A 26,493-nucleotide genomic window follows, 5' to 3' on the forward strand; every position below is an offset into this window, starting at 1 on the left:
AAAACAATTCTAAAATCAGGACCTGTCTCTCTTCCTTCGAAGAGGAGGCGGAAGGTGTCCATGGTAAGAGAAACAGTCCGAAGCTCTGAACTGCAAAATTATTCTGTCTGACTTATACCAGTGTGTGAGTCTTCTTTCCTTCTCATAACTGGAGCCTAACGAACATGTAAGGAGGAGGTGAAATTGGCTTAATCAATTTTCTAAAGAGGTCAGTAGTAGTTGGTAGGTTGCAAAGAATTTAATCTCCAACACTCACTACGAAAATATTCCATTTATAAATAAGGATTTCCTACTCACTTGTCACGGTCGCGTCTGGAACCAATTAACCGCGATAAACGGGGGATGTTTGTACTGAAATAAATTTGAATTAGCAAAGTGTAGGCAAGTAATTGTGTCATGCAAAGCTGGCTTCTTATTTTTCTTTAAGAGTCATATGTTTTGCCTTCTGTTCTTTAAGTCATTTGTCTTTGTTTTCCAACAATGCTTTTCTGAAGGTTTCCTGATAGGTGGGGATGTCCTGCGCCTCCTTCATGGTCACATGGACGAGTGTCTAACTGTTCCATCTGGGGAACATGGAGAAGAGCAGCGGAGGTAATTTATACAAATATGCAAATTACACTTGGTCTCATGTATGTCAAGTATGTTTACGACAATAATAATATTTGCTATTGCATCCCACCTACTACAGATTCATGATTTCACAGGAGACAGGTCACAGTTTTATTTGGATCACTGAAATTCAATGTCTCAGGATAAAATGAATGTAGGTGCTGAATCACTAATTGTATGGGCGGGTGCACTGGGTAAGGTGGCTTTCATGTTGGGGCGGGGGTGTGCACATTATTATCGGAGCTGGACTAGCACATTAGGTCCCCGAGTACTGCACACACGAGTGTTGACAAGGTTGAGGAAAAGAATTGCAAGTTCTGTTGTTGTCGTTTCACATCGCTTAACGATAATCAGGAAGTCGACAATGCTACTGTCTCAAATTTTATGTTGACGAAAGCCAGCGACCATGTATGTATGACTTTTTCATTAATAGGAATAACACAGTGGACCGAGATTTGATGAACTGTTGGACATAGAGGGGTTATCGATTTATAGGCATGATGGACTTAGGCAATTCTTCTGTTTTTAAAGCTTCCATTGAAAAATATAAATAGTTTTTGTTGATCACATTTTTATTATTTTAAATGTTGTATTAATGTTGGGCCCTTAATGAATTATTTCAGCAGTTCTTTTCCAAAATTAAATGATAACCCAAAATTGTGTGCAAAATTCTGAATATATATTGGATTTCCTCCAATCTACACAGGGTCAGAATGATACATTTTACATTGTCAATTTCCAAACTACTGAGCCAATAGCAATCTCATTCTCACCAAGCTTCTTGATAATGATCTTTAGGTCCATTTCAGTCTTATTCAGGTCTTTGATCTTGTCCCTGGGGTTCTTTAACAGGTCTTTGGTCTTGCCCATGGTGGTTGAGATGTTTGAATGGATAGTTTTTTTGTGACAGTACTTTCCCACAGGGACAGTGCTTTGTGTGCTTCATGGGTATTTTCCTGATGTTTTTCTACATTCTGTCTCTCTTGGTTACGATACAGCGACCTTAAAAATGATCGACTATTCATTGCTTTGTAGGGGAGTAGGTAAACTTACAAAATGAAATACTTATTTTCCCCACTGTACATGCTCAAATATATACATAGTCACATATATCTTATAATAAGTGGTACTGAATGTTCCAGAATGTCTTTTAACTTGACAAGGCCGAGCTCGATTAATTTCCCATTAGTGATCATTACGTAATGATTGACTGCAGATGAAAGTTTCAGCACAAAAAGATTTGTTTGACAGCAGTCAGTAACAATTCTCAGAACAATGGGAAAGGAACTCAGTGAAGCTATAAGTAAGAGGATTTCAGTTGGGAAAGTATTTTGGAGCCATTTCTAAACAACTGCTGAGTCTAAGATCATCATTTCAAACAACTGTACATAAGTACAAATTATTTTGAAAGGTCTCAACTTTGCCAGGGCCTAGAAGAGGTACGGTCACATACTATCTCCTCTGATAAAACGGCACCTGTTAGGATGTTAACCTCTTAGGGTTTTTTGGCTAAAACTCAGAAAAATGTAAGGCTACGTTCATACTAACGTAGTTTTTCAAAGACGCACATTTGCCCCTCTCTGGTGTCATAAAATCTTCATCCACACAATGGCTGTCCACAGGAAAACGCATTCACAGTCTGTCATGCACATGCCAATTTTAGCCATTCAGAAGCATCAATGACATAATTTCCGTAGCGATTCGCAGGATAAGATACATGTAGACTGACAGCGAAGTAGAGTTACTTTTCAGTAGTTTATTTCACAATTGTCTGCACAATGTATTGTTTGCAAAACTCATACAACATGCTCTTTATTAAAATGCAACAGACGGTGGTTATCACAATCATCCTGTGAAGTGTAGTTCAATTTCTCGATCAGGACAGAACGCATTCCCTTTGCTGTGATACTGTCATTGAAGAAGTAATTCTGTAATATAATGTTATTGTCTCTGGGGACTGGACTCTGGGGAAGCCTAGATGAGGTGGATTTAAATAATTATAGTTTTTATGTTTCCCCTTAACGGATAATCACGTGGTTTCATAATGCCTGTGAGAGCTGGAGCTGAGACTGTCTCTACATCAATGAATCATCCAGATATTATAGTTTAGTGGTGAGTTGAATGCAGCTGGGATTTGCTGTTCAGTGGACTCAAAAAGACACAATAAAACATAGAATTCAAAAATGTAAATTCTCCTCAGAGCTTGTTGTGTGCATTTTAGGAGCCTTTCATTTTAAATTTTGGTTGAGTTCAGGCAAACGGTGTAAATATTGACAAGTACGGTTGTGTACCATTTACATATTATCCGATACCGGTGCCAAATCGGTACTTTTTAAACAATGCAGGTTCTTAAATGGTGTCCGAACCGGTACTTACAAAAAAGGCAAACATACAATTTACTTTCCCCAAAAATGCCCTTTTATTTTTACGAAACTTTGTCCCATGCAAATTGAACACCAACAGTCATTTAAATTCTTCAATAAAATAAATATAATGATTGTGCATGTCAGTGAAACATGTACCTAATACTTGCAGTTATACAGCCAGAAGTAAAAACATATGACACATACAATGTCAGCAGAAACTATTTATTAGCCAGTGTTAGCTACACTATGCAACGCTAGCCATTCCACAATATCTTGATTCAATCAACAAAGTTGAGAAATAAGAAACATTGAAAAACATAAGAACATGGCTGTCATTGGTAACTGCACTTCGGCTGGAACAAAGTGCAGATGAGGGTAAACTTAGTTATATTTGTTATCATCTAATCAGTTTGACAAAGTTTAGGTAGTACTGTACTCCTTTGGATTTAAAAAATGTTAATAAAGGTTGCTCATCAGAGGATAACAAGAAAAATAAGACGTAATTGTAGAGTCTGATGATCTGGCATTTCTGCCTGACGCACCTCTACCAGTGCCTTTTATTCAGATGTGACACCTATGGGCCTAAGCGAGTCATCAGCTGGGGACCACCAGTCATCGATGTTTTGCTCCTTTAACCCCAGTACATCTCCTGGTGGCGGAGCGATGGCAGAGATCTGTCCCTACCGCCCCCCGCTGATGCCATAGGTCACATGTGTCAAACTCGTGCCCTGGAGGGCCGAGACGCTGCAGGTTTTCTTTTCAACCAGTTTCTTCAGCAGGTGATTTAATTGATGAGCTCCTTCCCTCAAACTGAAGGTGTTGATCATTAAAATCACCTGTTTTAGTGACTGGCTGGAAAGAAAACCTACAGTGTCTCGGCTCTCCTTGGCACGAGTTTGACACCCCTGCCCTAGGTGTTGTCTGGCCCCCAACTCAACTGAGAGGAGACCTGCCGTATCTCTCTTGCGGAGTGTATTGATGTTCTCTCCCGCCCTGGCAATCTGGATGATTTACCTCGCTGGGGCCACAGGTCTACTGTTGGCCTCCTGTCTGCATGCCTTCACTACCTTTGCTAGCTTTTTCGTGTAGCCACCTGTATTGTCCTCGTGTAAACGCTGTCTTGCAGCCTGGCAGGATGTGATGAAGGCTTGTGTTGCACAGGGGACAGGTTTCTTCAGCGTCGTACCATTGATGGAGGTTTCATGGACAAGGTAAGGTGTCATAAGTTGCCCTGATCAGGAAGCTGAGCCTGGCTTGGGGGATCTTCCACAGACCATGACAGACCATGACATTGGTCTATCTGTGACTCCTTCCCAATAGGTCCAACCTTCTTGCCAGCTCTGAGACACTGCCTCGATGTTCAGCCTTTCCTGCTTGGCCCTCACCACCTCTGCCACTACCATGGCTCTCTGCTGTTCCCTGGAGGCTTTTGACAAGAATACAGGTGTCTTGCCTCTTCCGAGACCTGCTGGACACTGCTGGACTCTGCCGATGACCTCAAGATGTTTCAGCCTGCTCATTGCCTTGTCAACTTCCTCCTGAGCTTTCCACTGCCTACCCATTCTCACTTGGGTTCCTGCTGCTCTCGCCAGCTGGTCAGTGGATTCTCTGAGCTCCAGTACAAGTCGGGCCTATTACTGCTTGTAACCCATGCTGATGGATCGCAGTGGCAGCTGTAGCATGTTTCTACCAAGAAGGCCTACCTCCCAAAAGGATTCTCAGCAGTCCCAACCACTTTCTGAGTTTGCAAGTCAGTCCATCTGACTGTAGGAGATCCCGCTCACTTTCAGGTTGCTTCACCAGCAAGGGGATCTTCTCACCGCCTACGACAAAGATGGTGTGGTTGCTCCTGACGCCTTTTGTGAGGGACAGACTACGCAATTTGGACGGTTTGATCTTCATCCTTGCCCATCCCACAAGCTCATCAATCCTCTTCAGCAGTCTTGCTGTACATGCTGCTATCTGGAGAAGGGTAGTGATGTCATCCATGTAGCCTTTCACCGTTGGGAGTTTTTGCCCCGATGGTAATTATATTCCTCTGACCATCTTCCTTGCTCTAATGAGGATGATCTCAAAGGCTGTGACAAACGGGATGGGCGAGATGGAGCAACCCATGGCAATACCCACTTCTTCCTTGTTGCCAGCCTGTGGTAAAATCCTGGTGTGTGCAGCACAATTGGAGGTCTTTGAAGTACCTGGCCACCAGGATGCTAATGCAAACAGGGACATGGAAGAACTCCAAAGCAAACTCAATGAGTTGATGGGGGACAGAGCGGTAAGCGTTGGCAAGGTCGAGCCACACAACATGCAGGTCTCCTCGCTCTTTTTTTGCCCTCTGGATCTGCTCCCATATCACTGCTGGGTGCTCCGCACACCCTGGGAATCCTGGCACGCCTGCTTTCTGGCAGCTGGTGTTGAAAATAATGGTTGGTTGCGCCAGCTCTTGGAGGCTGCATTTGGGGTCGTTGTCACATTCAAGTAGGTGGGACATGGTAGTTTTATTTTTTTTCGTAGTGCTTTGCACCTCCCCTGAGCCACACATTGTCTGTTGAGGGTCTTTCAGGTTGGCCATAGGAGGTGGTGACTACTGTCGAGGCATTAATCCGCTATGATTTCTCTCTCCATCCATTCATGGTCTCGGGTGTTGAGTCTGAACCATCTATCTTCCGAGATTTTGGTCCTTACTGTTTCCTTGGATGTTTATAGAGGTGGGACTGTCTGCAAACTAGCTAGATCTGGATTTCAGTCTAGATGGGGGTGACGTGTGTTCGCACAAGGGTGCCCGCTGTCATGCCCCCTTGTTCTCCGCTCATCTGTATTGATGATGGATCTCCTGATGTGTGGAGGAGCAATGCCAGGTAGGGCATGGTGGCACAGGACAGGGGTTGACTTTTTGCATTCCGTGATGATCATGGCAAACTGCGGCCCGTTACGGTTTTTAATCTGGCCCACCAATGTACTATTTTAAAACTTTTACATCAAAACTTTAACCGTTAATAGGATTTCCAATGCTGTTTTTCAATTACCATATGTTTTGAATAATCTAAATAATTCTGACAAAGTTTAGGTATCAATGTTAGCTATCATTGACTGTATAGTCTATCACAGGGGTGTCAAACTCAATTGGACAGGGAGCCAAAACTCAAAGCCGTCTTTAGGTCCAGTGAAATACGGCATAAGACACTGATATGTGGCAGAGTGGGTGAGGGTTTGTTTACAGGAGTGCGAGCCCATGTGACAAAGAGGGACAGAGTAGTGAGCTTTCCATCACAAAGTTCTGCAGAAAATTGTATTTTATTAGATATGGGTGTTTTGTATCTTTTTGTTTTTTTGTTTTGCCATGTTGTTTGGTGCGTAATAACGTGATTGCAAAACATGTCTGGGAAGAAAACTCGGAGGAACATTCACATACATACATGTGTTATAGTTCATATTCCACATTCTTAACGTGAGTAAACGTTCTGGGTTTACTCAGTTAAAACCTGTAAAATTGAATTCCAGGTATAAATATTCAGGTAATATTTTATTAATATTGGATAATAAAGCATAAAATGTCCAGCATAATAATCATACACTACAGTATGTACTGTGTTGTTGCATCAGCACTAGCTTTGACGTTCAGTTTTGTTATAATCTGGCCTCAAACCTTGCAGCAAGGTGAACACAAGTTATCACAACAGACAAGCATTGTGGATTATGTAGACGCAACACTGGAGAAACGCCTTCTCAGACTGCTAGGCGGGAGGTCCCAGCTGTCCGGCCTACTCAAACAAACAAGCTGTTCTTTTGATTTTGTTTGACCAGCTCACAATTCCACAGCATAGTGCTTGATATTGGCATTGTTGGATTTATACCACCAGGACGGTGCATTATGAGGGTGGAGCTGTTTCCAGTCATGCCAGGTCCCTGTGGAGGTTGGAGACACGGCGAGTTCTGTAAGTGCTTTACACACAAACAACAAACACGATGAAACACATTCTTTACACAACTGGATCACAGCCCATACTGCTGCAATTACATTTCAGTCCCTTTTTTTTTAATTGGCCATCATTTGAAAGTTGAAAATAAATGTAATTTACAATGGAGTTGAACAATTTAGATGTTTTTTTTAACAGTATGTCTTGTCACTTTAAAGTTATAGGACAACAATGTACACGTGCCTACATGTCTGCATCCACCATGTTGGCAGAGTCTTCTTGTCAGGTCACAGTTCATAAAAAACATTCTTCAAACGTTAAGAGATTGTTGTCCCACATTTAACACATTTCAAAAAGCCAAATGTCAAGTCTGTACATTTTCTATACATATCTTGTCAGCACCTACCAACAAGTGAGTGTCTTTAAACTTTCAGGAATCACAATGTTATATCAAGCATTTAAGCTATTTTTAAGAATATCTGAGTAGGGGTGTGATAAAATATTGATTTTGTAATGTAGCAATTTTTATCACTCAATGCACAGCAGATTGTGACATAAAGTTTAGATTTTGACATACAAGTGAACAGCCTATTCTGGCTATATATAAAAGCACAGTCAAAGGTTAAATCAGAACAAGTTTGTTTTCATGTTTTAATGGTCACAGTTTTCAACATTTCAAATGGTCTGGAATTAAATCTGACCTTGGACTCGAGTCACTTGACTTGCACTCGAATTAAAATTTTGATGACTTTGGATTCGACTTGACAGTGTCTTGTGGGGAGTTGACTTGGGCTTTGACATCAATGACTCGTGACCTGACTCGGACTTCAGTCTAATGACTTGAAAATGCAGTACAAATTTATAAAAAATTGTCATTTCAAGCAGAGCACCAAATTTTCCCACAGAATGTGCCTCATTTAATGCATTGATTGACATCCAATCAGATTTCAGGGCAAACAAAGAAGGTGAGGCTTAGATTTCTGTGAGAGCCAGACCGCTGGACAGTGGCAGTGAATAACACCGATATGTGTCGACAACATGCTGTCGAGGGCAATGTCATTTGCATTCGCAAATTACGAGGTCATGGTAGGACACAAAAATTTTAAGCCTGTCACTTTAGATCTGACTCGACTTGTGTTGTGTGACTTGAGACTAGACTTGAGACTGACTTTCTCCTACCTCTGTCTCTTTGTCAGAACGACCATAAATATTTAAAGTGGTATTTGACACAATATTCTCAGGGTACAAAATTTAAACCAAAGTTGAAAGTATTACTTTTCTTTGACATATTCAAGGTGGAGCGATGTTCTGTTGATCTTGCAATTTTTTTGAATGAATAATGTGCAATAAATATAACCGTGTTTTGTTTTCTGTGTTTGGGTTTGTATCCAGGTGGAGTGGGAGTCATATTCGCTGGGGCCAGCCATTCAGACTGAGACATGTGACTAGTGGGAAGTATCTGAGTCTGACAGAAGATAAAACACTACTGCTAATGGAAAAAGAAAAAGCAGATGTCAAGTCAACAGCCTTTTGTTTCAGATCTTCCAAGGTAAGCAGTCACGGCATCCATAACAAAGAAGTCAAAGTCAGCGCCATCGTTTTTTAACTGACCTGAATATAAGCCGCACTCACCAAGAAAAACACATTTGTACATATATAGGCCGCATTTGTCTATAAGCCGCAGGTGTCCACGGAGTTGTCCATGTTGTCCATGTAGAAAGACACACTATGAACCTTGCAATGCTACTGACACTGTGTTCCCAGCTTCACTTGTTAGCTCTGATGAGTGAGATGTCAGACGCTTTTTTCCATCGGAGTTCAACAGCTGCTGTGGTTAAAGCAGTCCAAACAGAAGCTGTAGTAATTCTACATTTGATCAAACTTATTTAAGATTTGTCAGATCAAAACAAGATCGCTGCATAACAATTCAAAATATGATATTAGCGTCCAATTCACTACTTCCTGAAGCTGCACTCTCAGCATCTGGGAAGTGTAGTTGTTTTAGCCATAAATTAGCTGCAGGGTTCAACGGGTGTGAAAAAAATAGTGGCTTAATAGTCTGGAATTTACAATAGTCAGTTTTTAATCTGCATGTAAACTTTGGCTTGTAGTCTCAATTTCCTTGATTTTATTTTAATCCCTCAAGAAGAAATCTAGTTTTGCGGCTTTTTGTTCACTTGCTCAAATGCACCTCAGCAGTTCAGTAGTCAGGAAAAAGACTGGCATCGCTCCAACAGCGCGTTGCAATATTTGTAATTTATTTTTGTCTGCAGTGAGACCTGAACCATGACCCTCCGGTTCTGAGGCTCAAGTACTTCTACCCCAATGCAGTTGTAAATGTAGATGCAAATCGATCGATAGGTAGGACAGCTCTAGCCTCGTTAGATAACTAGCAGGTGAACTGTAGAACATGTAGAACTGTGAATTGTACTATGTGATGTATTCTAATGTAACTTGTGTGCATGTTCAAACAATTACCATTACCAATTACAACAGTTACCATTACCATGCCTGGAATTTGCCCATTTTTACTGTATTTTATTGAAAGAAAGATAAATGACAGGACAGGATTATATATATACTGCTCAAAAAAATTAAATTAAAATTACAAAATTTTCATTTCTATCAAATTATGTGGCAATATTTTGTTACTACTACATCACCCACTTATTATCAGGAAAGATATTCAAGATCATTTTTCCCCCAGTTTAGATCTGATGTGTTTTCGAAGTGTTCCTCTAATTTTTTTGAGCAGTGTATATATTTGTATGTATTAGCATAGCCAATTTAACTTCAAATTAAAATCAAGTTAAGAGATGGCACACATGTCTGAAAATGTATTTACCTAACACTGGTTTCTTTAAGGCCGCACGGTGGTCTAGTGGTTAGCACGTTGGCCAATACAGGAACAGAGACCTGGGTTCGATTCTCCCCGGGGCATTTCTGTGTGGAGTTTGCATGTTCTCCCCGTGTGCGCGTGGGTTTTCTCCGGGTACTCCGGCTTCCTCCCACATTCCCAAAAACATGCAGGTGAGGTTAATTGGCGATTCTAAATTGTCCGTAGGTATGACTGTGAGTGTGAATGGTTGTTTGTCTATATGTGCCCTGCAATTGGCTGGTGACCAGTCCAGGGTGTACCCCGCCTGTTGCCCGAAGTCAGCTGGGATAGGCTCCAGCATACCCCCGCGACCCTAATGAGGATGAAGCGGTATAGAAAATGGATGGATGGATGGTTTCTTTAATAGCAGACTATTTGAATCAGACTTTTAACTGTGTTTTATAATGAGCAATGAAAGTCTTTGATTGCGTTCAAAGACACCACATCATTTAAGTTGCATTCATATGTTTTGAGTGAATTTTCTGGGATTTTGTTCTCGCAACGGACCGGCAAACTCCCAAAGATTGACTAGTAGCTCATTATCGACGGGTTGGCGACCCCTGCTCTGGATAGACAACTCTAGACTAGAGCTGTCCTATCTGCTCAGACTAGAGCTGTCCTATCTGGTCAGACAAGACATTGTTACTATAGCATAACAATAACCTAAACATTTATTGTGCAATAAGATTCAGTGCCCTGAGAATACAGTGACCTGACATGGAATGAAACATACTGTAGATCCAAGGGTGTTTTCCGAACAACTGACGTTGTAAATGTTTCTTTCTCTGCTAGGAAAAGGTTGAGCATGGTGTGAAAAAGGAAATGGATGGAATGGGAATTCCTGACATTAAGTATGGTGACTCAGTGTGCTACATTCAACACATTGACACCTGTCTGTGGCTCACTTACCAGACTGTTGATGCCAAAAGTGCACGCATTGGTGAAGTTCAGAGAAAGGTATGTATGTATGACCAGAGTAAGTGAGACAAACGCTTTTATTACAGTATAAGGATGACATTAACATTTACTGACACATCTATGTTGTGCTAGGCTGCATCACAGTGCATACAGTGGTCAGCCTTTTTCCTCAAACTCACCTTTACACATTAAAGATTCCAGACTCATTAGCTCGTCCAATTGATGAAATCTATCTTGAATAGTTCCTGTTAATTAACAAGAAACAATAGGCACATTCATTTATTTTGTCTTATGATAACGTACCTGGATTTGTTGTTTATTGCTCGAATTGTACAATGCACTAAAAACACTGTTTTAATGGTTAACTTTTGTGAGGAGAAGTGTTTGTGACTTGTTTTTTTGTTTTGTTTTGTTTTTTTAATCATAAGGCCATTATGCACCATGAAGGTCACATGGATGACGGGCTGACTCTGTCTCGGTCACAGCATGAGGAGAGTCGCACTGCCAGAGTAATACGCAGTACTGTGTTCTTGTTCAACCTCTTTATCAGGTGGCTTAGCACACACACACATTCATCTCCCCACAAGCACACTTTTACATTCATGTACAATGGCTTTTGGTTGCTCCATTATAAGCTAGCATATAAAGAAAATAAATACTGTAAAAGTTGCAGCTATGAATAAATTATCTGTTTTTAAATAACAACAAATGTCCTGTATCTGCCTATAAATAGACCAGGATGTCATTTTGGTTAAAAATAAACTGTCTGTAGCTTGATACTGAGTCAGGCTGTGATGAACGATAACTTTTTTTTCCTCTAATTGATGTTTAACAGGAGTCTCGACGCATTAAGAACAAAAGGAAAGGCCACAAGTTTTGATCTGCCAATTGATTCAATCAGCCTGAGTCTGCAGGATCTGATTGGCTACTTCCAGCCGCCCGGTGATCATCTTGACCATGAAGATAAGCAAAATCGCCTGAGAGCTTTGAAGAATCGACAGAATCTCTTTCAAGAAGAGGTGGAGTATGTGTGTGACAGTAAATTATTATTAGGACATTGAAAGTACATATGAGACAATTAGGGATGTCCGATATTGGCTTTTTTTGCTGATATCCGATATGCCGATATTGTCCAGCTCTAAATTTACGAGTGTATCTTCAACAGAAAAGCTGTTGAAGAGTTTTCATAGTGGGCACTACAGTTTCAGAGCATATGAGACACAGCGGTTTGGCACTGTATTCTGGAAGAATAAACATATATTGGTCCGTCCTTTCACTTTTAAACGTTCGGTTTTCTCGATCAACTTCTTACAAGCTATGGTTCTATTTGAAGATTAGGGGCATAGAAAATGAATGGATGGATGGTTCTCGGCGTCACCTCATTTGCTGTCACGTTAGCCGTAATACTTGGGTCCGTAAAGGGCCATTACTGGGTCCGGATCCAGACCGAGGTCTGCCATTTGGTGTTGGCTGCCATTGACATATGAATGAATGAATCGTGTGCAAGAATATAGTGTTACGTCTGCAAATGATGCTCTCAAAACCATTTTATAATGGCCAAATCATGCAATCTATGGGCCAAATACTATAAAACGTAATTGTTAAGTCTTACCTGTGAAATGCTATTTCCTGGGATTGGGTTTGTAGCACATGAATGAGGTATCTTCTCCACTCCGACTCTGCCACGTCCAGTATGGCGGCGACGTTGACGTACAGCTCAGCGCTCGATGCAGCGTCTACATATATATGTCTATGAGCTACCTCGCTCACCATTAGCGGTGTTTTGACAACCCAACACATCCTACCACCCTGAACACAGTTAAGCAAAGCATCGTCTCAAGTATATGCTGCGTATTGACTGTTATGGTGACAGCAATGTTGCTTGTGGTGCTTAAAGGGCCATAATGGCTTTCATCATAGGGAAAAAAAACTATATTGACATTGACCGATATTATATTTTTATGCCAATATCGGGTCTATAATATCGGTAGGTTGATATTTTCGGACATCCCTAGAGACAATAATACACAAAACACCTATAGAAAATACAATACACCTTTTATCTGTATATGAATTACATGCACCCTATCCTTCTCCAAGTTCTGATACTTTTCTGTAAACGTCTGATTTCCTCCTGGACGTAAAGTGGTCGGTGCCTGCCGTGGCAGTAAACCCAGAACTCATTGGTGGACACCAGTGGTGAGGGATGCCGTCAAGCTGAAGAAGGAGTCTTATCGGGCTTTTTTAGCTCATGGGACTCCGGAAGTTGCTGTATCGGCAGGCCAAGCAGTCTGCGTCTCTGGCAGTCGCTGGCAAAAACTCGGACATGGGAGGAGTTTGGAGAAGCCATGGAGAACGACTTCCGGACGGCTTCGAAGAGATTCAGGAGGCGGAAGCAGTGCACAGTCAACATCGTGTATGCTGGGGATGGTGTGTTGCTGACATCGATTCGGGATGTTGTGGATTGGTGGAAAGAATACTTTAAAGACCGCCTCAATCCCACCGACATGTCTTCCTATGAGAAAGCAGAGCCTGGGGACGCCACAGTGGGCTCTCCTATCTCTGAGGCTGAGGTTGCTGAGGTTGTCAAAAAGCTCCTCCGTGGCAGGGCCTCGCGGGTGGATGAAATGTCTGGATGCTGTAGGCGTGTCTTGTTTGCAGCATCACGTGGACATCCGGGGCAGTGCCTCGGGATTGGCAGACTGAGGTGTGTTTCAACTATCGTGGAATCACACTCCTCAGCCTCCCTGGTAAGGTCTATTCAGGGGTCCTGGAGAGGAGGATTCAGGAGGGGCAGTGTGGTTTTTGTCCTGGTTGTGAAACTGTGGACCAGCTCTACACTCTCAGCAGGGTCCTTAAGGGTGCATGGAAGTTTGCCCAACCAGTCTACATGTGTTTTGTGGACTTGGAGAAGGCATTTGACTGTGTTCCTCGAGGAATTCTTTAGGGAGTAATCCAGGAGTATGGGGTATCGGACCAGCTAATTCAAGCTTTTCGTTCCCTGTATGACCGGTGTCAGAGTTTGGTTCGCATTGCAATAAATCCGACTCGTTTCCAGTGAGTGTTGGACTCCGCCCGGGCTGCCCTTTGTCACAGATTCTGTTCATTACACAGAATTTCTAGGTGCAGCCAGGGTGTTGATGGGTTCCAGTTTGGTGGCTGCATGATTGAGTCTCTGCTTTTTGCAAATGATTTGGTTCTGCTGGCTTCATCAAGCCGTGAACTTCAACTTTTACTGGATCAGGTCGCAGCTGAGTATGAAGCAGCCAGGATGAGAATTAGCACCTTCAAGTGACCCAATCTCGAATAAGGGGTAGATTATAAAATGGATGGATGGAAAATCCAAACCTACATGGCCCTGTGTGAAAAAGTGATTGCCCCCTAAACCTAATAACTGGTTGGGCAACCCTTAGCAGCAACAACTGCAATCAAGCGTTTGCGATAACTTGCAATGAGTCTCTTACAGCGCGATGGAGGAATTTTGTCCCATTCATCTTTGCAGAATATTTTATATATTTTTTATAATATTGCCATATTTTACTGTTGGTATGATGTTGTTTTTCTGAAATGTGCTGTTACTTTTACACCAGATGTAATGGGACACACACCTTCCAAAAGTTAAACTTTTGTCTCTGCCATGCAGGCTGGTTTTTCCCAGTGTCTTTTTTATGGTGGAGTCATGAACACTGACATTAACTGAGGCAAGTGAGGCCTGAAGTTCTTTGGATGTTGCTGTGGGGTCTTTTGTGACCTCATTGATGAGTTGTCGCTGCGCTCTTGAGGTCATTTTGGTCCGCCGACCACTCCTGGGAAGGTTCACTACTGTGTTTTGCTGGAGTCCCAAAGCTACAGAAATGGCTTTATAACCTTTTCCAGACTGGTAGATCTCAATTAATCTCAGTTAAGTTATGTTTTAACAGGGTGCAATCACTTTTTCACACAGGGCACACAAAGATTTTTTTCTCCCTTAATAATAAAGAATTTCATTTAAAAACTGAATTTTGTGTTCAGTTGTGTTGTCATTGACTAATGTTTAATTTTGATGATCTGAAACATTTAAGTGTGACAAATATGCATAAAAATAAGAAATCAGGAAGGAGACAAACACTTTTTCACACCACTGTACGCGTTATGCATTCACGATTAGGTATTATCATGATTACTTTCCTAGTGATTAAACAAAAAATTTATTGATTTTATCATTTGAATGGGCATACACGAACATTATATGTTAAGGATAAAATATCGAACAAATTTTTGCCGAAAATATTCAACCATCATACGAAAAATAGAGCAGACGAAAACTATAAAATAACCATTTAGACATTTAGGACCACGGCAAAGGGATAAAAGAGATGCATCTGTCTCTGGAGCCATGGAATGCACCACAAGTATAATAAATGTATAAAAAATGGCTTTTACATATTCCCAGAAAGTAATTCAGTACTCACTCTGTTGTGTAAATACTGTATTGAGTTGCATGAATTTCACCACATGGAGCGCTAGAACACACGCAAGCAACAAGCAGTCAATTAAAAATGTTTGAGGTACAAAGCCAAAGGCCTCACAGACTGGGCATGTTGTGAAGCAAAAATACTATAAAAGCAAGAACAAGCTCTTCAGTCAAATTTGCTTGATTTAACACTTAACATAATAATGACATTTAATGAGTGCACTCAGTGATTTCACTATCAACAGAATTAGCTGATTAAGGGATCATCTTCGTCTACAGGGCATGATCAGCCTCGTATTGGAATGTATTGATCGACTCCATGTGTACAGCAGTGCCGCTCATTTCACTGAAGCGGCTGGAAGGGAGGCAGGAGAGGCCTGGGGCTCCATCCTTAACTCTCTGTATCAACTACTAGGTACGCATAAACTCAAATAGACACAACAGTGTATCTTAATGTGAGATGTCCGCCCACTGTCTCCCTTTTGTTTCTTCTAGCTGCACTTATCAGGGGTAACAGAAAGAACTGTGCTCAGTTTTCGGGTTCTTTAGACTGGCTTATTAGCAGACTGGAGAGACTGGAGGCCTCCTCTGGTAAGTCAGAAAGTCTTTGATTGAAGCCAATGACACACTTACAAGTTATTCTATGTTTAGGTTATTTATTATATATTATACAAATATTGAAATTATAAGTAAGTAATGCTCTTATATGTGAATGAGTGTGTGTGACGCACACACACAAAGTAAGTTCAACTGATGCTGCATTGTTTTCTTGTAGATTCCTAGTCATTTTATTTTGGTGAGGTTTCAACCCTGCTGAAGCATGAGCACCCATACGTTATTATGTAATATTGATACACTTTTATTTTGGCTACAAATAAAATACCCATCCGCAATGTGCCACAACACCACAAGAGGAGCGAGTGCCGCTTCATCTGTCTCCCTAGATTACTTGCTATTTATAACCATGTGTAGGTTTGGAAGAAATAATAAATATCACACGTGTTTTAATAATCGTTCTGTGTGTTGTAGGCATACTAGAGGTGCTTCACTGTGTTTTGGTGGAAAGTCCCGAAGCGTTGAACATTATCAAAGAAGGACACATCAAGTCCATCATTTCTCTCCTGGACAAACACGGCCGAAACCACAAGGTATATGGCAAATTTGTCCTCAGCCATATGTTATCTGTATGTGCAGTATGTGCTCGGGGCGTCTCAGGCAGAATTAAAGGTGCGAGCAGCGTTGAAGGGGACTTGCAACTCCACATTCATGCGACAATTTTGGGACGATCGAAACCTAAAAAATGTAAGGAAAGTCGCGGAAGGTGTATGACAAAAAAAAAGTAATAATAATAAACGTAGCAGTTTTAAGAAGGTCTTTGCACCGCTATTGCTGGGTGCTTGGGCCCTAATAAACATAGCAAACCAACACTGTTAATATGAAAACAAACACTTTTACTCGACTTGTTCGGGCCCAAGCACAGAGCCGTAGCGGTGCAAAGTCCCTTTTGAAACTGCTATGCGAGGGCCCGTTCAATGCTGCTGGCAGCTTGAATTATTATTGATGTTATTTTGCAATCCAAATGCAAGCTAGATGCAGATTCATGCCCAAAAAATTTCAAGAAAAAATGTCATCAGCATTCCCAAAGCTTAGTCGGTGTTCTTGCATTTTTGTTTTGGCATGTGCAGTGCTGCAACAGTGATGTGTTCTGACAATTATTTTCTCATGTGCATGCTGTTTAGGTTCTTGACGTGTTGTGTTCGCTTTGTGTGTGTCATGGTGTGGCAGTACGCTCCAACCAGCACCTGATCTGTGACAACCTACTGCCAGGAAGAGACTTGTTACTCCAGACACGTCTGATCAATCACATAACCAGGTATTCTCAAACAAACTGTGATAGCTGTCATGATGCACATTGGTTGTCATTGTTTGAATCCTCTATCTTCTTTTTCACTGTGTAAGTAACAACATTCCATCTTCCTCTGCCCTCAGCATACGTCCCAATATCTTCCTGGGCCTCAGTGAGGGCTCTGCACAGTACAAAAAGTGGTACTATGAGCTGATTATAGACCAAGCGTTGCCATTTGTTACAGCTGAAGCATCTCATCTCAGGGTGGGCTGGGCCAACACAAATGGCTACGTTCCCTGCCCCAGCGGGGGGGAGGGTTGGGGGGGCAATGGTGTGGGTGATGACCTCTACTCCTTTGGCTTTGATGGACTCCATCTTTGGTCAGGTGCGATTTGTTTTTTTTTTATTTAATATTTAATAATCACAGAGATGCACAGTACAGTAATTCCTTGTTTATGGAAGTTAATTGTTTCCAGACCCGACTGTGATAAGGGGATTTTTGCAAAGAAGGATTTCTTATTTATAAAAAGGATATTTTCATAGTTATGGCATAGAAAACCTGTTTATAATCTTCTAAATGCGTTTAAAAAAACATTATTAGAGCCCTCTAGACATGAAATAGCACCCATATAGTCACTTTTACATTCATATTACTCGATATAGTATATATAATCAGAGAAAATAAGTAATTTAAGACCGTTTACCTTGTAGGGGAGCAGAATGGGTGGCGGACACATCTGCTGCTACACCCCCACAGAGGTTTATTGTGAACAGAACACAGCGTGCATTTTACTTATTTTTGGCCCAGTTCTTCTCAACTTCGGCCAGACATGGTGTTTAGACTGTTAGAACACTGTTGGATGACTATAAATAAAACATTTACGAGCTGTGAATTGTCTCCCTGTAGAGTAGTGGTAGTGCTAATGACAATTTGCAGTGCTTGTGTGTTTTTGCTCCGTGTTTTCCGGTTTACTCCTCCAGTCCAAAAACACAGTTAATTGGTTAATTGAAAACTCTAAAGGTATGAATGTGAATGTGAATTACAATGTTTTGGGGGTTTTTTTTGTCTGTTTTTATTCTATGATTGACTGGTGCGACTTTCAGTGTCTCTCACGATTTGTACAAAGTCAGGTGGGGTAGGCTGCAGTTCACACTTTACTTTAACTTTAAGTCAAAAAACCTAATTGACTGACTTTGGGTTACATCAGTGTCACATGCACAATACAGGCTGACAACGTTCTTATTCTCTGGACTGGTGCAACCGAATAACATTTGTTTGTTGCATTGCACAACTTTCTGTCCATCCACTGATTCACATACTGTTCAAATCATTCTGAAAATACACAAATCACATCAGTCTTGAGAACCACGTACCCATTTGTAAGACAGGACTACCGGCCCAATCCTCTTTGGGTCTTTCTGTTTCTGACAACGTTTCCCATGCCCACACAGCATTTGCTGAGCTCCATTTGTTGACCATGAAAAGTTTTATACTTTTGAATATGAGTGCATTAATTTTTAAACTGGACAAGCAAATGGCAAATGTTGTAGTTTTTCCGACTAAAGCTTTTAAGTCGGGTCACAAAATACGTACCAAATGCAGACTTTGAGAGAGCAGTACAGTCAACACTCGCTACATCGTGATTCGAACCTCACTCCTCCCTCACTCTATCGCGTTTTTTCAAAAATTAATTAAAAAATGATCACTGTTTTGTGGTTGTATACAGCCTATTATTAGTCAAAACATGCATATATAAGCAAACTGTGCGTATTTTTGGCCCATATTAAGCATTTTCAGTCGTAACAATGGCAAAATGAACAAAAATACAAATATAAGGCATTTAGAAGATGTTATATGTACTGTAGTGTATCTGCGATGTTGTGTGCGCCTTTAAAAGGCGGGGCCTGGGAAGTGATGTGTGTGACATCAGCTAACTACTGTAGAGTTGCTGAGTGTTAGCAGAGTTAGCTAGTGGGGAGACTGCTAGGGACTGGCGTGCACTGTGGCTGACAGTAGCTCCTGTGTGGATGTTCACTGTGAAAGTTCTGAGTGAGTATACGTAATATCTTATTTACGTCTTATTTTCTATTATCATGTCAACTATATTGGCTAATACAAGTGTAAAAGTGACTATATGAGTATTATCCAATGTATAATAATGCTAAAAACCAGATTTAGAAGGTCTGAAACAGATTTTCTATGCTCTAACTACAAAAATATTCAATTTAAACATAAGGAATCCTACTTCTTAAAATTTCACTTATTGTGGTCTGGAACCGCCATTAACCTCGATAAACTGTACATGATTTTTACCACATCAAGGCTGGACTCCAGTGGGTGCAGAATGCAGCAGAAAACAGAAACTAACCGCCGGGAGCACATAGCCCTTATGCTTGCGTCTTTCCACCGGCTCCCAGTGAAACTAAGGCTTAATTTTAAAATGTTGTTGTTGGTTTTTAAATGCTTGCATGGACTGACCCCACTGTACCCGTGTGAGCTCCTGCAGCCTCACTCCTCAAGTATAGTGCTGAGGTCTGCATATAAAGTGGTCCGGTCTGTCCTCCGCTCTAGACTTACCGCAACAGGGGACAGAGTCTTTTCTGTGGCTGCGCCAAAACTCTGTAACAGCCTTCCCATGCACGTCAAAGCTGTACAAACAGTCAAGCTTTTTAAAACCTTGCTGAAAACCCATCTTATTTCACTGGTTCAACAAAGATTAAACAAGTGCATTGGCTGTTTTAAATGTGCTATACAGTATAAATAAAGTTTGACTGAACTTGACCATGACCCATCATACTGAATAGTCAATGTCAAGTCCAAGTATAAGTGTTGATCAAATATAACATTTAACTTTGCATTCAATTTTGTGCAGGCTGTATTGCAAGGACTGTTAGCTCACTTAACCAGCACCTTCTGAGAGCTGAGGATGTGGTGAGCTGCTGCTTGGACCTTAGTGTGCCCAGTATCTCCTTCAGGATCAATGGCCAACCAGTTCAGGGCATGTTTGAGAACTTCAACTCCGATGGCCTCTTTTTCCCTGTGGCCAGCTTCTCTGCAGGAGTCAAGTAAGTGGACGACTCAAAGCAATTTGGCCATAATTAATAATTGATATTTGTATTTATTTATTTGACTATTTTTCTGTAATGCCCCCACTGGGGGAAAGAAATGTTTTCACGCCCCCCCCGTTTTGAAATACTATTGAGAAACCGATAATGTCTATCTATTTATCTGTACTGTAGACTGAACTCAAAACCGAAACCAACAAAATGCAAGTAAATGGAGGGCAGTGAAGCAGACAAGAGTATTCAAGAGTGAAATTGCATGCTCAGTACAACAAATTCATACATGTTGGCGGGTCTGCACTAATATTGAAAGTCCTGCCTGCCTCTCACGCCCCTCCTCACTATTTGACAAGCACGGGACTAGTCCAAGATGCATGATGTTGCTGCAGTGGTATCCTATCAGCGTGTCAGCACTACACTCTGAACCATTTCCCATCTTGTAGTTTGTTGTACAAATCATAGCTTATTTTTTACCTGCTCACATTCCGTTCTGACTTCTCTTCTGACTCTTTCTATAGGTTTCGTTTCCTACTTGGAGGTCGCCATGGGGAGTTTAAGTTTCTCCCTCCTCCAGGGTATGCGCCTTGCTTTGAGGCCGTGCTGCCCAGGGACAAACTGAAACTGGAGCCCTGTCAACACCAGACTGCAGCAAGAGAGCTTCTGGGACCCACTGTCACCATGAGCCAGACAGCGTTCACACCCATGCCTGTGAACACCAGCCAGGTAGATTACTGATTATTTACATTATTAGACAGGCACATAGATTTCCTTGATACAAGAAGGGAGATTATGGAATTACAAAAAGCAATATATTCTTGCATACATATACTCAACCTGCCCCTCTGTGTGCAGATTACCCTCCCACCTCAGTTAGAGAGAATCCGGGAGAAGCTTGCAGAAAACATCCATGAGCTGTGGGTGATGAACAAGATTGAACTGGGCTGGACCTACGGTACAGTGAGTATCGGACATCCATGTATCACCCTGCCAACAGGTCTAAACTATCTGACATTCATTGATCTGTTTCATTATATCTTTCTTTATATTATCTATAATATTTCTTAAGGGAAGACTGCCCTTTTTTGAAATTTTGACTATCATCCACAATCTTTATGTGAGACAAGAACACACACGTCAGATAGCCGCCTCGTGTTGGCCGTTTTTTTTGCTAAGAATGACCTTAATTGGGATTAATGTATTTCACCTATAAAGCCCTCTCAAGAAACATCAAAAACACCAACATTGCTGCTTGGCGTGTTACAACTTGAACTGATCACAGGATTGATCCTATCTGAATTGATTTCCATTGTCATTGAAGTCAAGTCACGCTTTTAGCGCAGACGTCTGTCCTCCTTCCAGATCTAACACCTTGCAGAAATCATACTCATGCATTGTATGAATGTGTGTGTGTGTGTTTGTTTAGGTGCGCGATGACAACAAGCGGCAGCACCCATGTTTGGTGGAGTTCTCCAAGTTGCCAGAACAGGAACGCAGCTACAACTTACAGATGTCTCTGGAGACCCTCAAGTAAAGCATAACTCCAACATAATAACACATCACATTTTCATATTGTAACACCATTAGGTTTTGATGACAAAAAATAATGTTCACACTTTATATTTTCTTCAATTTTTACTGACCTTAACTGATTTTCAGGTCGTAGTTTTGGTTGTATTTATTCTAGGATGGAGAGAATAAATGCTTTAAAACTTATATCGTGCCATTAAGATGTTTACGCGCCTTGCTCACAGGCCCTACCGACAGTGCTGTTGCCAACCCCATAATGACCTTCCCTAAGGATTGTGTGTTTGTTTATATTTCACAGAACTCTTCTTGCTTTGGGGTGCCATGTCGGTCTTGCAGATGAACATGCGGTAGACAAAGTCAAGAGCATAAAGCTGTCGCAAAAGTGAGTTTACCTCTTAGATATCAACACATGAAACTTGGTGACCTGTTTAATAGTGCCACACTTTTATCTCTGTGAATGCAGCTATGAATTGTCCAGTGGTTACAAGCCTGCTCCCCTGGACCTCTGTCACATCAAACTCACCTCCACTCAGGAAGCAATGGTGGACAAATTAGCTGAAAATGCACACAATGTCTGGGCAAGAGATCGCATCCGTCAGGGTTGGACATATGGTATCCAACAGGTAACTGCACTGTAGGGACAAAAGGGGTACAGTATAATGATATCTTGACAATTCGTTTGATCTCACGTTACAATATTGATACACTACCACCAGGTATTGATACTCAAATTGTCCAAGTTGGACTTCTTAATGTGATATGAATGACAGGAGAAGACCACAGCATCAATAACTGTTGCTGGAACATGATTGGAGAACCTGAGGAAGGTCAGGGACAATATCAGCGTTTTGGACTATTGTGGGACTTTTTGTGACCACAGACCTCGATCATGATTATAGACGTCCATCCATTCATCCATCCTGAGTCTGGGTCGCGGGGGCAGCAGTCTTGCTCAGGGGGACACAGAGTCGTTCCGAGGACAGCTGTGAGACATAATCCCTCCAGCGTGTCCTAGGTCTGCCCCAGGGCCTTCTTTCGGTTGGGCACGCCCGGAACTTCTCTCCAGATGAGCGTTCAGAAGGTATCCAGATGAAATGCCAGAGCCACCTCAGTTGGTTCCTCTTGATGTGAAGGAGCTGAGGCTGTACTCTGAAGGCCGAGAATCTCACCTCCAGCCACCCTATGGAGGAAATTAATTTCAGCCACTTCTATCCGTAATCTTGCTCCTTTGGTCACTACCCAAAGCTCATCACCATCGGCGAGGGTAGGAACGTAGATCGACTGGTAAATCGAGAGCTTTGCCTTTCGACCCGGCTCTCGATCCAGTACCGCAACCGTGTTAATGCACATGCTACACCGAGCTACCTGTTGATGTCTCGCTCCAGCCTTCTCTCACTCGTGAACAAGATTCCGAGATACTTGAACTCCTTCACTTGGGATGAAGCCAAAGGGTGCAGTCCACCATTCAGGCTGAGAACCAGGCCTCAAATTTGGAGATGCTGAGTGTCATCCCAGAAGCTTCATACTCTGGAGCTGCAAACGGCCCCAGTAAACGCTGAAGATCACATGGGTCTTTCAGGCCTTATGAGCCCATCAGGACCACATCATCTGCAAATAGCAGAGATGAGATCCTAAGCCCCCCTGAAACAAATAAACCATTCCGACTATTGAATCACACCCCAACACCTGCCTATCCCTGTCTTTCAAAGGCCAAGTATAAAATACAATGTGATGGGCACAGGAGGTAACAACATGCCTAAACTGCCCCACGTTGTCTTCCCACAATCTGACTGGCAGGGAGCCAGGCCTACTTGATCCACCCTGGCCACACAAGGGCACCGCAAGTAGACTTAGATCAGACAGCCAACCAACTGGTCGTCAGACAGCCTGTAGGTTCTACACCTAGGATCTAGTACAGAATAACAAATTGCATCTTGACCTGATGGGATTGATACATATGTGTAATATCTTAATTGGGATATGTCTCTTTCAAATTAAATGACTTAATTTCATCATTTAAAACAGTCCCAGATGAAACTGAGAGCGTAGAGCATACACACCAAGCACATTTTATCCAGGATATGGTTTGACAGTGAAAGGATTTATAAAATCCACGTTTTTTTTTTAACAACAACCGATCCTCAGTAGAGGAAGTAACCAATGGTAAAGTGCTAACATAATAAATAGGTTTACCAGAACAAAGTGTAGGGTCAATCTTTTTACATGCCAACTTCTCTTCTTGTGTGTGTTTTCTTGTCAGGATGTAAAGAATCGTAGAAATCCTCGTCTGGTCCCCTACAGTCTTCTAGATGGAAGAACCAAGAAATCCAACAAAGACAGTCTGAGAGAGGCCGTCAGGACTCTGCTGGGTTATGGGTACAACCTGGAAGCTCCCGACCAGGATCACGGTATAATACCTATTTACCCCTGTACCACTTTATTCGGGGCATTTCATGTGATGTTGCTAATTTGTTCTATCATCTTACAACACCTAACCCCCACTTTCCTTCAATAGCTCAATTTGATCCCAACAATATGTCCGCTGAAAGGTTCCGGATCTTCAGAGCTGAGAAAACCTACTGTGTTAATGCAGGAAAGTGGTACTTTGAATTGGAGGTAAGAATGAGATGAAAGAACAGTACTCTAAGGCTTAAGAGAATTAAGTATCACAATTAAGATTACAATTATTGGCCATTTATTATGGGTCTTGGTTATCTTTGAACGTGTTGTATGACAGCAGATATCACTGTCAAGTCAATTTGACTAAATTCAACTTGATTTGAGATTATTCTTGCATGTGTCCTAGGTATTAACCGCAGGAGAGATAAGGGTTGGCTGGGCAAGACCGGGCTGCCTGCAAGGCCAAGAATTGGGTTGTGATGATCAGGCTTTTGTCTTTGATGGATTCAAGGTAGCTGCATTTCTCTTGTACAACTTATTTATTCACAATGTATCATAATATTACCTATGTAACATGAATGAATAACTTACCGGATCGGTTCGTAGCCGAATGTGAAACGACAGGGATGAGAATCAGCATCTCTAAGTCCGAGTCCATGGTTCTTGCCGGGAAAAGGGTGGAGTTCCGTCTCCAGGTTGGGGATGAGATCCTGCCCCAACTGGAGGAATTTAAGTACCCCTGGGTCTTGTTCTTGAGTGAGGGCAGGATGGAAAGCGAGATTTACAGGCAGATTGTTGCTAATTGTTGTTACCGGTTGATCTACATTCCTACCGATGGTCATGACCTTTAGGTAGCGACCAAAAGGACAAGATTGCGGAGAGACAAGGTGAGAAGCACTGTCATCCGGGATAAATTGGTCAGAAGCACTGCTTCTCCACATTGAGAGGAGCCAGATGAGGTGGCTGGGGCATCTGGTTAGGATGCCTCCCTGACACCTCCCTGGGGAGGTGTTCAGGGCATGTCCGACTAGAAGGAGATGTTTTATTTTTAACCATTACATTGCCATAATTTTCCTAAATACTTAATGCAGTATTAATTAATAGAAAATGGAAATACATACAAAAGCAACTTCTCAGTGATTTGCTTCCACATTCAAGTTTTCCATTTTATACATCCCGTCTCTTTTTGTTTATTCATTCATGACTCCAGCAGACTAAGAGCTCAGAAATGGAATATTAGCTACTGTTGTAAAGTGTGTGAATTTTGGTCTACACCTCAAATTTGTGGTGCCATGCTTGGGGCATGACATGTTTGGCAAGTTTTGAGTGTCTGATCTGTGTCTGATCTGGGCCCAAGCATGGCATAGGTGGCCCAGGACACGGCACGACTGCATACACGTGCACGTGTGCAAGTCGTAGAGTCATAGAAGCTGCTCACAAATTCTTAACGATAACCAACGCAATTTATAATAGAAATAAAATACAAAGACTCAGAAAAAAACATAAGTCAGACTCACAGCATGCTTGCTCATCCACGACTACATTTGTGTGTATCATAAAGCAAAATAAATAATGAGAACCACTTGAAATAATACTGGAAATAATCCACAAAGTCAGGGTAATTGCAATAATACAACAGAATAGAAGTGATGAGTCAAGCAAACGGGCCATAGCACAAATACTCAGTGTGAGTGCAGGCTTGTGGGGGCCAGGAGAGGGAGGAGTCTGGATCACTTCACATGATTTGTTGTAAATATGCCCTTTGTTTAATGTTTAATCTTAATCTCACTGAACATGAGCACTAGTGATAGTTATATTGCCAACAGAGGGACAAGGGACAGGACAGCTCCATGATAATGTACCAGCCATTGCAGTGTATTATGGGACTTTTGGAACAAATTGTAAAATTGTAAAAAGATAATGTTAGAATTGTAGCCAAGAAAATAAAAGCCATATATATCATGCCAGTCCTGTATTAGCTACATTGTTGTAATCATGTTTTTACAGTATGTGTAGAGTTTTATGGCTTTCCTGTGCATGCTGGGTTTCTCTCCAGGCTCTCCACAGTCCCGTAATATATATGTTGGATAAGTGATTACATTGAAGACTTATACCCAAGATATGAATGTGAGTGTCCATGTCCCAATCTGGCTGGGACATGCTCTTTTCCAAAAGCAACATTCATATGATAAGCTTACACAGTGCTTGGTTGGACTGTATGTAATGCAGGTTCAGCGGTGGCACCAGGGCAATGAGCACTTTGGCCGTGCGTGGCAGACAGGTGATGTGGTCGGCTGCATGGTGGACCTGAATGAACACACCATGATGTTTACCCTCAATGGAGAAGTGCTGCTTGATGACTCCGGCTCAGATCTCGCCTTCAAAGAATTTGATGTTGGTGAAGGTTGGTGTTTTGAAAAAAAGTTATTTATGTCATGTATACTGAATGTCACTTTAAGGCAGGGGTGTCCAAACCTTTCCAGCGATGTCCACACAGTGAAAAATGAAAGGCTGCA

General features: G+C 41.8%; 1 protein-coding gene across 17 annotated transcripts in view; it reads left to right on the forward strand.

Moving 5' to 3' along the window:
* ryr2a (ryanodine receptor 2a (cardiac)) overlaps positions 1 to 26,493 on the forward strand; it is a 175,526-nt gene that overhangs the window by 34,850 nt on the left and 114,183 nt on the right. For 16 of the 17 annotated variants that reach the window (XM_054759480.1, XM_054759448.1, XM_054759466.1 and 13 more), the window contains 21 exons: positions 495 to 591; positions 6,836 to 6,910; positions 8,285 to 8,441; positions 10,563 to 10,727; positions 11,117 to 11,238; positions 11,524 to 11,707; positions 15,421 to 15,556; positions 15,637 to 15,732; positions 16,171 to 16,289; positions 16,881 to 17,014; positions 17,131 to 17,372; positions 19,861 to 20,053; positions 20,569 to 20,773; positions 20,903 to 21,007; positions 21,474 to 21,577; positions 21,876 to 21,959; positions 22,041 to 22,200; positions 23,838 to 23,985; positions 24,093 to 24,193; positions 24,384 to 24,488; positions 26,207 to 26,381. In XM_054759480.1, the coding sequence (XP_054615455.1) occupies positions 495 to 591; positions 6,836 to 6,910; positions 8,285 to 8,441; positions 10,563 to 10,727; positions 11,117 to 11,238; positions 11,524 to 11,707; positions 15,421 to 15,556; positions 15,637 to 15,732; positions 16,171 to 16,289; positions 16,881 to 17,014; positions 17,131 to 17,372; positions 19,861 to 20,053; positions 20,569 to 20,773; positions 20,903 to 21,007; positions 21,474 to 21,577; positions 21,876 to 21,959; positions 22,041 to 22,200; positions 23,838 to 23,985; positions 24,093 to 24,193; positions 24,384 to 24,488; positions 26,207 to 26,381 (2,907 nt within the window). Of the gene's footprint in view, positions 1 to 494; positions 592 to 6,835; positions 6,911 to 8,284; positions 8,442 to 10,562; positions 10,728 to 11,116; positions 11,239 to 11,523; positions 11,708 to 15,420; positions 15,557 to 15,636; positions 15,733 to 16,170; positions 16,290 to 16,880; positions 17,015 to 17,130; positions 17,373 to 18,919; positions 19,038 to 19,860; positions 20,054 to 20,568; positions 20,774 to 20,902; positions 21,008 to 21,473; positions 21,578 to 21,875; positions 21,960 to 22,040; positions 22,201 to 23,837; positions 23,986 to 24,092; positions 24,194 to 24,383; positions 24,489 to 26,206; positions 26,382 to 26,493 lie in introns of those variants that run through there. The other variant, XM_054759549.1, reaches the window with a different exon arrangement.

This window comes from Dunckerocampus dactyliophorus, chromosome 2 (assembly GCF_027744805.1).
Source record: "Dunckerocampus dactyliophorus isolate RoL2022-P2 chromosome 2, RoL_Ddac_1.1, whole genome shotgun sequence".
Taxonomy (NCBI): domain Eukaryota; kingdom Metazoa; phylum Chordata; class Actinopteri; order Syngnathiformes; family Syngnathidae; genus Dunckerocampus; species Dunckerocampus dactyliophorus.